The sequence below is a fragment of the Brienomyrus brachyistius genome, unplaced genomic scaffold (genome assembly GCF_023856365.1).
Source record: "Brienomyrus brachyistius isolate T26 unplaced genomic scaffold, BBRACH_0.4 scaffold98, whole genome shotgun sequence".
Lineage (NCBI taxonomy): Eukaryota > Metazoa > Chordata > Actinopteri > Osteoglossiformes > Mormyridae > Brienomyrus > Brienomyrus brachyistius.
Genome location: NW_026042373.1, coordinates 333,236 through 347,151, shown reverse-complemented (window position 1 = coordinate 347,151; position 13,916 = coordinate 333,236). Strand labels below are relative to the sequence as shown.

Sequence of the window (13,916 nt, the reverse complement as noted above, 5' to 3'; positions counted from 1 at the left end):
AGCAGAACATCAGTAATAAACAAACAGCAGTAACTCTGAAATCAACCTAAAGTCCAGAATGCTATATCAAAGCCTTTTATTTGTAAATTAGTATAAAGTCCTCCTTTGTTTAAAAATAGTACAGAAGATTAGTTACATCTCTAGAGTACAATCATGCGGCCTTGTGCTCGGGATGGGGGACGAGGGGGGGAATATCAGACAGCACAATTCGTTTGGGGTCGCAAACCTATCCTCCTTCAGGTCCTGGTCCAGTTGGGCTTTTTCCCAGCCTCATATATAGGAGATTTTTTTTGCATTTAAATGTAGAAATGAAGTATAATGCTCCTCGGTCCTTCCATTTAAAAATATTTGGAGGGTGAATAGAAAAGTTTCATGTTTGAGCTGGAACAGCCTGCAGCAAAAGCAGAATTCACAAGAGTGACAGTGATTTGAGGAGGAACGCGGATGCACTGACATGGGATGGCGATGGAGACTCTAACCGAAACCCGCGACTAAACCGAAAATCACAACAGGGCAATAATTACAAATTGGCCTTGAATACAAACACAAGTCCAAAAACAAAATGAAAATAACATACATAAAGTTTCTCTAGTTATTTTAAAGCTCTCAGCTAATATATACAATCCAGAACACAAACTAATAAATAAGCATTACAGTAGAAATTTGCTTACTCTGTGCACTCAACCCTGCTGAATCAGTCTGAGCACAAACATACATCTAACCAGGTGTCCAGATGCGTGTGAGTGTGTGGCGATATCTGCTTCTGTCCGGCTGCATGCGTTTGTTCTGTAGTGGGGATGGGCGTGTCTTACATGCCATGGGGGGGGCTTGCTGGGGCCAGCGGTGCAGCCAGTTGGGATGTGGGTTGTGTGGATCATGGCTACAAAGTAAACAGCATATCATGTCCCAGACTCCAGTAAAGGACTAAACGGTGATTCTTCCATGCCTGATAAAATACAGCAAGAAGGATGGAGATAAAGGCAGGGATGGGGCAGGGGATGTACACTGTCGCCTCAGTCTCCTGGTTTTATGAAAACCCACAGCGTAGCTAATTACCGACTGACTTCCAACCTCCGTTACAATAATAAGACTAATAAACCAAAAAGGAATAATAATAAATATTATGTATCCTGACAAAAGTCTTTCTGCAAGCAGAGTGCTGTGACCAGCAGGAAGACCAGCCCGGTTCTGTAGAATTTCCCCTGGCCCATCTCTCCATACCTGATTTACTACTCCAACACCAGGGTCTTATATTAAAATTCTATTAATTTACACCATGTGCACTGCTGTGGAAATACGCCATGTGGGGGTGTGTAACTGGATCAGAACCGTTTGGTGTGCATGTCACACACAGGAGGTGCACAGGACAACCTCTCATGCCACACAAGACGTACTGGGGACTGAAACAGGGTCTGACGTGCTTTTAGTCTTGTGCTTCCCTCCGTCCGTAAGGTCAGTCTTCCAGGCGTCCAGGGCTAAACATTGCACATTCATTTCCAGATCTCACACATGACTGCTCCCCATGCCCATTAAAAGCAATACAAAGCTGAAATCCATAACATACAATTTAAATTTAAATGAATGACCTCACTCACTCAATTCACTATAACCCAACAGTTTGCCATGGCTGCCACTCATTGGCTAATAGGGTGGGTGGGGGCCGCCTACAGCACCAATGGCTGTACAGGAAAAACAACCGTAACAACACAGCAGCCGAAGCATCCGGCGGAGTCCTCCAGGGGGAGGCCGCGGTCACACAGGTCCGAAAACCAAGCCCCGCCCCAGCCTCCGCCACCCTCCACTGGTCAGGTGCTCAGATCGCTCAGAAGGGGGCGTGGCCACGATGAAGAAGACAGGAAATAGGGAGGAATAACAGCGGCAGGCTCAGTCCAGCTTTTCCAGCACGGAGGGGACATAGACCAGGCTGAGCTCACTGCCGAAGTCGCACACGATGGCAGCGTTGTCCAGCACCAGCAGCTGTCGCACGGCCTGGCCCTCGCTGCTGGGCCCCAGGTACACCGTCTGCAGGAGGTCACCGTAGTTCAGCTCCCAGAAGGACACGCAGCCCAGCCCGCCGGTAACCAGGAGCCCATCTGAGATGACGCCTAGACTGGCACCGCAGCCCACATCCTGTTGGGGGGGGGGGGGGGGGGGGGGGGGGGGGGGATCCTCGTTAGGTGCTTTTATCCCACCTCAGCAGTGAGGACTCACAAATGCCCGCCCGAACACGCACCTGCTGGATGGAATACAGCTTGATGCCCGTGCTCCGGTCCCAGATGCAGATCAGGTCGTCCAGCCCGCTGCTAATGACACAGGACGTCGTGCAGACCAGGGAAGTCACATCACCACGGTGACCGTACACATGGCTGACCCGGCTGCCAGTCAGGACGTCCCACAGACAGATGGCTCCATCCTGACCCCCACTGGCCAGCACCATGGTCTGAAACATGACACCACACCCTGTCATATTTTGCAAGGTAAAATTTTTTATTATGTATATGTAACCCGTACCAACCATCAGGCGGAGAACCCACACCTGTCAGTACCCTAAGCTAAGCAGTCAAAACCAACAAAAACAGAAAACAATAGGTTGTTAATAGCCTTTATTTACATGCAAAAATACGACGGCAAATGACATCCTGGGTGTCAGACCCCGGCCACTGACCTGATCAATATAAATAGCAGTGATGCCGCCTGAGTGGCCCTGTAGAGTGAAGAGACAGCAGGAATCCTCCAGCCGATAGACCTGAGGGAGACAGACGCGTCACCAGAGGGGGCGCCAGAGGCACTGCAGGGCGGTGCGGCCTGCACAGTTGTGCAGGAAACAGTGCAGTAGGTACACGAGTACGCACACTCGCACTCACCCTGACGGTGTGGTCCTGGCTGCCCGTTACCACACGGCCCGCCGCTGCTCGCAGCACTGTGATCGGCTTGTGGTGGGCGCACTGCACAGAACGTGTTAGCTGACAGCTGATGACATCCTCACTGCTGTAGCAGGGAGACGGGGGGGGCATGCTACCCCTCCCAGGAGTGCCTGGAGACGCAGGTGCACAGGCAGCATTATTCGGAGGGTCTGGCCACCTCGGAAGCGGTACGGGGAGCGGACTAAAGCCCTGCCACACTCACCCCGATACTGCCGCAAGCCCAGAGGCTTGTTCATGTCCACGGTGAAGAAGTCCAGAGAACCGTTGAGCCGGGCCGCCACAATCCTGTAACCCGTAGTAACCGTCAGCACCTGTCAATACCCTAAGCTAACCATTAAAAACCAAAAAGACTAACCCATGACTACACACTCACCAGTCAGAATCAAAACTAACCTATTATTACCAACCTAATCCTGAACACATCCCCCATGTCAGGATCTCACTTAAAATCCAGCTCATCTAACCGCTGTGTGCGTGCGTGAGAGAGAGAGCCATAATGTTACCGGTTACTCAGGAAGGCCAGCGCAGTGATCCCAGAAACTCCTTCATCATTGCTGCACCGTAAGCTGCCTTCAACAGCATCCCACAGCTGTAGGGAAGAACTTCACCATCACCACAGAGACAGGCAGACAGGGAGAGACAGGCAGACAGGGAGAGACAGGCAGACAGGGAGAGACAGGCAGACAGAGACAGACAGGGAGAGACAGAGACAGACAGGGAGAGACAGAGACAGACAGGGAGAGACAGAGACAGACAGGGAGAGACAGAGACAGACATGGACATACATGGAAAGGGACTGACCTCCAGCCGGCCACTCCTCCTTCCAGCCGCAATAAGGTTTCCCCTGAGCTCCAGCGCCCAGACAGAGCTGTCCCACTCAGGAGGGCTGCAGCAGGCTGGCTCTGGGGGCGCCAAGGGCTGGTCCCCTACGCTGCGGCGCCTCTGCGGGGGTGTGTGGGGGGAGGGGGGATATGTGGGGCTGGGCGAGGGCTCGTGCTCCAGGTACGCCCGCTCCACCAGCTCGCCGAAGTCGAAGCCTGAGTGGCACGTGGCCTGCGAAGGGGGCAGGCGGGCAAAGCTGGTGTCGATGAGGGGGGTGAGATCGGGCTGGTCCACGAAGAGGGAGGGGCGCGAGGACGGGGCAGCACGTCGCCTCAGGAGGGCCACGTCTTCATCTGGATCCTCGGCCCCCAGGCTTTCCAGCTCGCCCACGTCCCAGCCATTCCTCTGCTCCCACCCACCGCCGCTACCACAGTGACGCAGCCTTTTTGGGGCGGAGACAAAGACGTACTTTGTACCGTCCTCCAACAGGATATCCGCATATTACTTATAATATTAATTAATATTAATGAATAAATCATATTGATGAATGCCTTTCATTCATTTCAAAGAAGACGTGCGTGTCAAAGCAGGAGAATGTTCAGGTCTACATGTGAAAGAGTGCACATCTACGTTTTACTCATTAATCTGACACTTATGCAAAAGCATCTTGCAGTAGAGGGTAGGAATACATTTTGTTTTGTGCTCCCTAGGATTTGAACCCACAACCTTTGCGTTGTTAGCGCAGTGTAGTACTGGTTGCGCTATTCGTTTAGCTGCAGGGATGGGCATGTGCACACGTGTCTAACAAGCTGTATGTTACCCATGATTGGGGATGAGAGTCAGGCAGTCCCCGGTCTGGGCGTCCCATACCCGGATCTGCCCTGCTAGGCAGCAGCTGGCCAGCAGCATCCCATCACTGGCCAGACACTCAATGTCCTGTAGGGGGCAGTATAAAGCACGTCATCAGCTTCAGCTGGAATTCCGTGTGCTTACGCATGCACACATGCGTGTAGAGACGCAAACTGCGGTTATACCATGCTGTGTCCCCGCAACAGCAGCGGAGAAATCTCACTGACGGGCGGAGAGTAGCCATAGTCGTCGCAGGGCAGGTCTCCACGGCGACGGCGGCCATGCTGCACCCCGTTCTGGCCATAGTTACGGGGACAGAGCACACGGTACAAGAAGAAGAGCAGCAGGACTAAAATCACCCCCGCTGCCAGGCCCAGAGCAGCCACCCTGTAGGGGAAGACGGACAGACAGACAGGTGGGACATTAAGCTGGGGGGGGGGGGGGGGGGGGGGCACCCCACATACCCGGCATTATTATGGGGGGGGGGGGGGGCTCCTGAGATATACACTTATCAGCATTCTATTTATATTTGACACAAGTTCAGATTTCAAATCACAGACCCGTGAACAGGAGTGATGTACTGACTTGTAGAGCGTCATGTCGGCCTGCAGGGGAGGGCCCTCCGTGTCAGGGGCTGTGCTCGATGGGGGGGGCGGGGCATGGTGCGTGTCATGGGGGTGCCGTGTCTCTAGCGCCTCCTGTGGGCTCAGGTGAAACGTCACTGGGATGACTGGCAGGAAGCTGATATACCTGCAGAGCAGAGTCAGTGTGGGAGTCACAGTCAGAAGCAAAGACTCCAGAGAGTCACAGGACTCAGAGAGGCATGGAGCTCAGGGACTCAGTAATGTGATATGAACAGCACACAGACTGGGAAAGCAGAGGCCAGGTCTTAGCAGACACCCACCTCTTTGCCAGGGTGATGTTGTAGTAGCTGAAGAGCAGGGGCCAGTGCCGGAAGGACAGATGTTTCCATGCTTCCCCGTCCTCAGGGCCCCAGCGGATCTGGGGCACAGCCCGGCCTGCTGCCTGGGGGGCGTGTCCCTGGGACAGGTTCTCTGGCAGAGCTGGGGTGGGCTCAGCAGGGGGCAGGACGCTGAGCGTGCTGGTGGGGTCACCGCGCGGGAAGACGGGGGCGACGCCCAGGTGGGGCAGCCCTGCCTCCCCCAGCGGGCTCTGCTCAGACACCTGGGCAGCCAGGTAGATGCGCAGACCCGCCGGGTCCGTGTACACCAGGATGCCGATCCAAATCACTGTGCCAACCTGATGCCAGAGGCGGCGGACGCACAGTCAGACGGGTCCCGCTAAACCACAGCGGGCGGGCAACTCCGAAGGCTGCGTGGGCGGCCGTCTCACCATGATGATGCGCTGGGCCAGCCGTGTGCGGGCCAGGAAGTACACCACTCGCAGCCTCTTGGGGAGCCGCAGGTTCCGGAAGGCGGGGGGCTGCAGGGTGATTGTGTGGGGGGGAGGGACGCGGGGGCGGCGGGGTTTCACGAGGCCGGAGAGGCCCGGGTTTCGAAGGGGGCATCCCCGCCTCGGCCGGAAGCCGGCGATTTAGGTCGGCCAGCTAGAGAAAGGGGAGAGGGCAGCAGAGCCCGTACTGGTTGCTAGGAGACAGGATGGGGGTGTGGCTAACAGTCTGACGGGAGACTGTCCTTGTCTACATGTTTAGGTGTCGTAACATGGGAGTCCTCTTACCTCCATGCGACGGATGTCGATTGAGAGCACCGTGGTGAAAAAAAGCATCTGGAGGAAGAAATCAGAGACCAGCCCCACCACAGCGAACAGGCAGAACTCCTGGAATGAGAGGGGAGAGTGTTCGGGGGTCACAGGGCACCGAGCTGGGGATCTGTGGGCAGGGGGGTGTGTGTGTCTGTGAACGACAGGTACCTGAATGGCTGGGACCAGGGTGAAGTATCCAATGAGAATGATGCACAGCTCAGTAGCCATGTTCTTCATAATGGACCAGCTCTCGTTGCTTAGCCCTACAGCGTAAACATGTTGCTCCAGTGAATTTACACATACAGCCACACCACACGCTTGGCCTTACATCAGCATGCACCGATGGAGCGCTGCGCGTTTAAAGCTCACCCTGAGCTATGCGCAGTTTGACCTCCAGGTCAACAGGGGTCGACACCACGGACTTGGTGAGGACGAGCACGTTCTCCAGGCCGATTACCACGACCAGGTATGGGAAGATCTCCCTGTGTAAGTGAGAGTGAAACAAACAGAACAGCAGTGATAAGAAACATAGGAGGAGAGGTCAACCAGCAGCAAAACAGCCATAAGTCATCAAAGTCCACAGCCACCATGCAGGTTGTGTAACCAGGCAGGTAAAGACGGCCAAACTGTAGGCCTTTCCCAGGGTGCTCTGAACTGGCAGCCACTGCAGAGAGGAGAGCGTCACGCCACTGACTGGCCACACCTCTCCCCAAACCCCACCCCACTGGGAAGTCCCACTGCCCCAAGTATCAGGATTAGCAGCCCTCCAGTATAAAACCCGGAGCACTTGGACAGAACAAGAGGGAACGGAGACCCTGCAGGGGGCGCTATGAGGCTCTTACCCTCCATTGAGTGTGGGCGTCAGGCCAAAGAGGGTACAGAGCCCCACAGACATGAGGAGTGAGCTGAGAACCGTCACCACAGCAGCCAGAGCAAGGCCCCACTTGGACCTGACCATGTCGATCTTTCCTGTGTGGGAGAGGAGGAGAGGAGGGAAGGTCAGGGTATAGTAGGAACGCCCAGCGAGCAGGCAGACACACACACACACACACACACACACACGCAGCAGGCGTGCAAACGAGTGCCAGCCTCACGGGTGGAGAAGTAGATGTAGGCGAAGAGGATGATGTAGGTGGTGAGCAGGGGGATGAGCTCCGCCACGCCGATCTCCTCCTTGAAGTAGACGTGCACCATATGCTCCTCGCGCAGGCTGCAGTTCGACGACGGGTGCAGCTGCTTGAGACGCGACCTCAGGCTGCCCAGGAACCTGAGGGGTCGAAAGGTCTCATCATGAAGAGAAATGGGGACGTCGCCGTGTTCCACTTACCACAGAGGTAGGAAGCTGGAGCTGGCGATGCAGGAAAGCCGCGTAGCGATACCACCAACCTTTCAAAAAGCTACATTTCTTGCTGAGCCAGATACCTGAAATCTGACAAGCTATCCCAAATTAAATGGCCTTTACCTTCATGCACTAACATTTAGCCCAGACTTAAATCTTACAAGTTATCCTGCTGTCTGAACACTGCAGCAACACGTCCACAGATAGAGGTTGGACAGTCTGTGTGCACGACCGATTCAATGAGCCGCAAATAAGACACAAGTGCTAAGACACAGTATATAACTACAGATTTGACTTCTGTTGATAAAGGGCGCCGCAATCTTGAATTCCGAAGTCGGGATTGTGTAGATTCCTCCGACTTTCAGTACAGGAATTCTAACTTCCGGGGTGTTAGAGTAGAGGTTTCCTACTAGGAACTGGCAGCATAAAGCTCTGAGCCCCAAATTTCCGGTCACTGCTGCTCTTAGACACTAATACAGAGTGTGCTGGACGGAAAGATGTAAAGAGGGGCGGGGCTAGGCCTGAGTGACGGCCACACTGTCCACTGACCTGGCATCATAGCTACGCAGCGCCATGGTAACGGTGTAGGTGACCACGCGGTTGCCACTGTTCAGGCTGACCCCTGTCTGCTGGCCACGGACACCGAACAACAGGTCTGAAAGAGACAGAGTGTCACATGCGGCACAGAAACTGACATACACACACACACACACACACACACACACACACACACACACACACACACACACACACACACCTGACACAGGACATCACCCTCCGACTCAAACTTAAAAAAAAAACTGCCGTTTCATAGGAAGGTCCAAAGTATGCACTCGGTAAGCAGCACAAACAGCACACAGAAGTACGAACACATAATCAATGAATGAGGGCAAAGGGAGTGTACAGACAGGCTGGGAACAGCCAATACCCTTCCAAAGAGGGTATTGACCGACCAATGGCACCATCCACAGCCCCGCCCACATCCACAGCCCCGCCCACATCCACAGCCCACCTTTCAGGGTGGCAGACACATGCAGGCCTTTAGGTTCATGCTGCTGGACCGTCTTTAGCAGGTCCGGGTCCGTATCGAACAGCTCCCGCTGGTTCTGCCAGTAGTTGCCAGGGGAGACTATGAGGCAGCCATGCTCTGGGAGAATGGTCTGCAAGCGCCGTAACCCAGGCAACAGGTCCGTCACCTGGAGGCACATTGCCTCCAGGCTTCGAAGCCCGGAACTGCAGCACAGGATGAAAAAGAGAAGCAAGGCAGCGTAAAGACCAGCATTTCACAGCACACAGCTACGCACATATTCAGGAGCAGCGCATTAAAATATCATTTAACACCTATAAAGACTAATCCAATCTAATCCGATCCAAAGAAGGCAAACTGGAAATGGCTCCCCCAAACCTGTCAGAGTGCACGTGGCTGCGGATCTCGTCCAGCAGAGCGAAGACGCGTCCCAGCGGGGACCTGAAAGCATCCACTGGGACCAGCTTGCTGTCCCAGGGAGACACCGCCGCCTTCACCAGCACCTGCTGGATGTACGCCACAGGGGGGCCGTGGTACTGGGGGGCCAGGGGTCAGAGGTTAAACACCTGCTGTCCACATCGCAGACATGGCACATCAGACACACACACTCACCCATTCGGGCCGCTCCCCGGGCTCCCCGCCAGGGTCCTCTGGGGGCACTGTGTAATCACGCACTCCTGTGGTGAACTTCTCCGGCCCCGCCCCAGGCAGGGGCAGCTTCAGCAGAGGGTAACTGGGGCAAGAAGGGACTGGCGAAGTAAATTTGGAGGACACGCACACAGTTCGCTATTGATGGGCAAATGAAGCTTCATGAACCCATTGCTGCATACTTATGAGCCCGCTAGTTGGGCGTTCTTGGTTTACTTCGCGACACACTTTGAGGCCTTTTATGAACAGAGAGCACCATCTAACGAGCTTTTGCACAGCTGGTCCATAGGTGTGAGACACGTGGTTAGGCTGGGGATTCTCAGCCCCACGGAGGAAAATTAAAAACAGCTCATTTTAAATAAAAAAAATCATTTTGCGGTGCTCTCAGGCTGCCTGGGAAAATGTGCTTCATTCATTAACACAATAAAATAAACCATCCTTGAACAAAATTCCCCAGACAGGATTTACTGAAAAGGATCAAGACGGACATGAATAAAAGGCGTGACCAAGAGCCTGGGAAGAGTGTGTGTGCGTCACTGGGGAGTTCACTATCCGTTAGTGAGCGGCATTCACGAGTGCCATTCGCTTGGCACAGAAAAACCTTCCCTCAGGCCAGAGGGAACATTTCCGCAAGGTCACGTTTCCACGACCTCATTGGCTCAGCTCCCACGGGGGCTGAAGGACCCTCACGACTACCAGCCGAATCACGCTTCCCTCTCCATCGGCAGGCGAGGTCCCTGCGCACCAGCGCACAAGCCTACAGGGCGGAGGACAAGTGGGCCTGGACGAGACGAGGGACTCACCAGCATGCGAGGATGCAGACGGCGGTGAAGAGGATGATGGGAACGGGGTAAGAGGCGCACAGCAGGCCGTGCCAGTAGAAGGCGGCTGAGATCTTCTGTCGCAGCCTCTCGGTCACCGTCATCGTGGGGGGAGGGTCAGCTGACTGCCACGGGGCGGGGGCGCCGTGCAGCTGAGGAGGGGGGCGGAGGGGCGCATCCAGTGGCCTGGTGAGAGAGACCGCGAGAGAGGCCCCCCCCTTGGTATAAACACAAAGGCACGCACAAGCCAAGTGGAGAGGTCTCATACCAATGACTTATTCCTTTATATATCGCAGCAAGACTCGACTCTCCCATGTGACATTTGTAACACAGTTGATACTGCTCAGGGTGTTTTGTGTCACTCACTGTAAACCACGCCCAGACGCACTTTTCTTATGTAGTATCTCCTGCCATTTCAATTTATTCTGCCAAGAGCAAACAAACTGATGCAACGGGGTAGAACATATATGCAACTGCATCCACGGTCCAACAGATGATCTCATACTGGGATTACAAGCAAGTCCATGTTTTTAACCAGCATGTTATCTGCTGCTCTGCACTCGCTAATCTTATCAGGGCACCATTTGTTTTTGGCAACAACTTTCTCTCAGAATAAGGATGTATGGTTCTTTCCCTTTTCCTAATGAGGAGACAAATACTCACAATGCCGTCTCTGTTCCACTGGACTACCTTTGTACTTTGGACATCTGATAAATGTCATGCTGTGTACAATAATGTCATACACTGGCCTCTACAAGGTCGCTCGGCCTTTGCCGATACAGACCGCAAAAGTCACCTCCAGTCTGAACAACCTCACTCCCATTCCGAAATCAGAGGGGGTTCCTCACATGACTCTTGAACACCATCCAAATAGAGGAGAGATTAAATCCTGGCCCAGCCTTGCACCCAAGAGGTTGATTCTGGTCAGACGGGTCTCTAAATCCTCTCTAAAAGCAAGCTTGCAATAGGAAAGCTTCACAAACCTTATTCCATGACGGGAACTGGTAGCTCGTGAGCAGACAACCAGCTGCTAGGATCGTGTCTGAAAAATACCAAAGTAAAATCCCAAATTAACACAGAAGAAGGGTCTGACCATGCCTGCTCTCGCATTTACGTCTTCCTTTGCTTTGCAGACAGCCTGATCATCGTGTTTACAGACATGGCCTGACACAGGATGTGGCTGCAGACCACAGGTCCAGGCTGAGGCAGCTTCAAGCCCAGACTGGGGGGTTACAGCTGAATAGAGAGGGATCAGGCGGTTCTGGCAGCTGGGTATGCCTGCTGTGGGTCTGGGCCGTAGGAGCGCATACACAAGAGAGCAAACTGTGTGCGTGCAAACATGAACAAACAATAAATAAGATGTATGTACTTTCAGCTGCCCACGCAAAGGGCATCAAGAAATCATCTACTTGTTTCGTCAAGAATTCATCTGCAGCAGAAATGCACCCCCTGCGCCGCAAAAGGCACATTTGCTGTGTCCCATGCGTGTGTGGGTGTGTTTGCGCACCTCCTCCAGGTCCACGATAGATCAAGGCGATTTTAGATTAGCCCGAGGACCAGACCCACCTGGGCCCTACGGGAAGCACACTTACACACCCACATGTACACATTACCACACCTCGCATGCCTGAGCTCACGTTCAGTGTAGTACTCCGTCTTGGAGCAGAATGAGGAGACAGCGTTGCGACACAGAAAGCGGAAACAGGAAACGGTGTTGCTAGATCACCAAACTGGATATTCTGGACTGTCGAATGCGGCGTGTGGTGGGACCAGCAGATACCATATAGCTGAAAGCCCTAGGGGGAGGGATAGACAAATCAGTCTGCTAGCCAGAGAAATGAGAGCCCTGTTCAACGCTACTGCTGCTAGAAGGACCATGACAGGAAAAATCCTGTAAATAACCCCGTAACGAGGGGTGCCACTGCTTGCAGAAAGGATGCAACGTGGCAGTAATGCAGCAGAAATGCAACAGCGAGGGCTAAACAAACATTTCCCTGAAGCTACACCACCAACTTAGGGATTTAAGGAAAACTCTGTATTATTTCACTGAGGTAGACAGCGCAGTGGGTAAGGGTTTGAGTACCTAACCTGGAAGGCTGCAGCGAAGCCGAGAAACAGGATGAAACCTAAAGAAGCGTAACTGATCTTTTGTTAAGGTTTCTTTACCAACAGTCATTAAAACCTAAAGCAGAGAAATGACACCATGAACGAGGGTCAGGTCTGTACGCCGAACTGGAAAAGTACTCAGTAAACAGACCCTGCGTACCCCTCCAAAACACCTAAGCCACCAACCCAGTCACAACGGGTCATCTGTTCAACAAATTCATTCAAACAGTAACGCTGTCAACCTGTGAACTATGTGACCTCGTAAAATTTTGTACTTTAAAATCGGTTTAATTACTTCTTGTATGAGCGTAACGTCTGTAATTGTTATGCATGCGTGTATAAGTATACTTATGGGCATGTAATGCATGCCTGCATGTTATGTGCGCATATGAACCGTATATAACGCCTTACGTTACTTCTATGACATGCACAGCTGCCAACTCATGCATCTGGCGTTACACTCGTGCTTTCAGTCTCTCACGCAAGAAATCTATATTATTCCATCATGAACCTAAAGTTAGCCACAGCAGATGCGTTGGGGTAGTTTGTGCACCATACAAAATATTTACAAGGTAATAAAACTTTCATACATACAAATGGATTTGCAGACTTGTCTCAAATTGAAAATCTCACTCCAGCCAGCTGGCCGAAGTTGTCAGCCCTGGTAATGTATGCACCTGTAATGCTTAGAATGTCTGTATGTAACATTGTATGTAAATGTAACGCATGTATAAGGTTTGTATAAATGTGTGTAAATGTAATGCGTTTGTATGTAATGTGTGTGTGTGTGTGTGTATGACCGCTCCGTAGCGTGTGTAGTGCGGATAACGGCGCTTCTGCGCTCGCTCGCGCCCAAAGCGGTCCGTGCACCGGCTCGCACCCCCGCACTCCCTGCCGCCTAGCCCCTTAGCATGCTAAGCTAACGGCGCCGCGCCGAGCCTGTCACACGCAACCGGAATCGGGCTTGGCTCGGCTCGGATGCTTCCCTCCACCAGGCTACCGACAGCGCCCCGCAGCCGCTCACCTCGCCGCTCTTCTCCCGTCCCAGAGCCCCGATAATCAGTTCAGGGACCGCTCTCGCGCTGCTGTGATACAGCCGAGCCTATGACAACAGAGGCGTGAAGCCCAGGCTGGCCCTCTACACTCCGACCTCTCACCCCGGCCACGGCACGTCCGCCAGGGCCGGGAAGGGCGACCTCTGCTGGAGGCGGATAGGAACGGAGCGCCTAATCTTATCACATTGCATCACGTTATGGAAACACATGCACGTCTTACGCGTACGTACTGTATATAAAACATGCACGTTACCAGTTTTTATTGACCAATTATCTTCTGTGCTCCATTGCTCCTCAAAGACAGAGTATGTATAAACCATCATATTTTACAGAGAAAAGTGACAGCATCGTGTGGGAGATAGGTGGGTACCAAGCCGTGTCTGGACAAGTCATTACACAAAAGCACAAAGAAAATATATAATAGGCACTTTCCCATCACAGAAGTCTACAACACACCCCAAATGACACACACATATATTAACAGATTATCTTAAACCTTTATTCAGTAGTATTATATGTATAACCTGTTCCCCCACATTTTTGTAACTATTTAAAATCCATCTTCTCGGTCTGTCTTATGCAAGTGGCGTGACACGATTTCAG

At 52.9% G+C, this 13,916-nt stretch overlaps 1 protein-coding gene across 1 annotated transcript; it reads right to left on the bottom strand.

Moving 5' to 3' along the window:
- Positions 1-59: 59 nt before the first annotated feature.
- LOC125727457 (sterol regulatory element-binding protein cleavage-activating protein-like) lies at positions 60-13,661 on the bottom strand. The gene is given in 25 exon segments (XM_049004161.1): positions 60-2,130; positions 2,234-2,440; positions 2,666-2,746; positions 2,865-3,034; positions 3,127-3,209; positions 3,428-3,513; positions 3,726-4,188; positions 4,567-4,682; positions 4,781-4,982; positions 5,181-5,345; positions 5,500-5,855; positions 5,949-6,060; positions 6,062-6,162; positions 6,294-6,392; positions 6,486-6,580; positions 6,687-6,799; positions 7,160-7,286; positions 7,412-7,584; positions 8,206-8,311; positions 8,669-8,889; positions 9,062-9,219; positions 9,296-9,416; positions 10,135-10,338; positions 11,136-11,194; positions 13,283-13,661. Coding segments are annotated over 23 exon segments (3,723 nt in total). The 5' UTR covers positions 10,257-10,338; positions 11,136-11,194; positions 13,283-13,661; the 3' UTR covers positions 60-1,884.
- Positions 13,662-13,916: the final 255 nt, after the last annotated feature.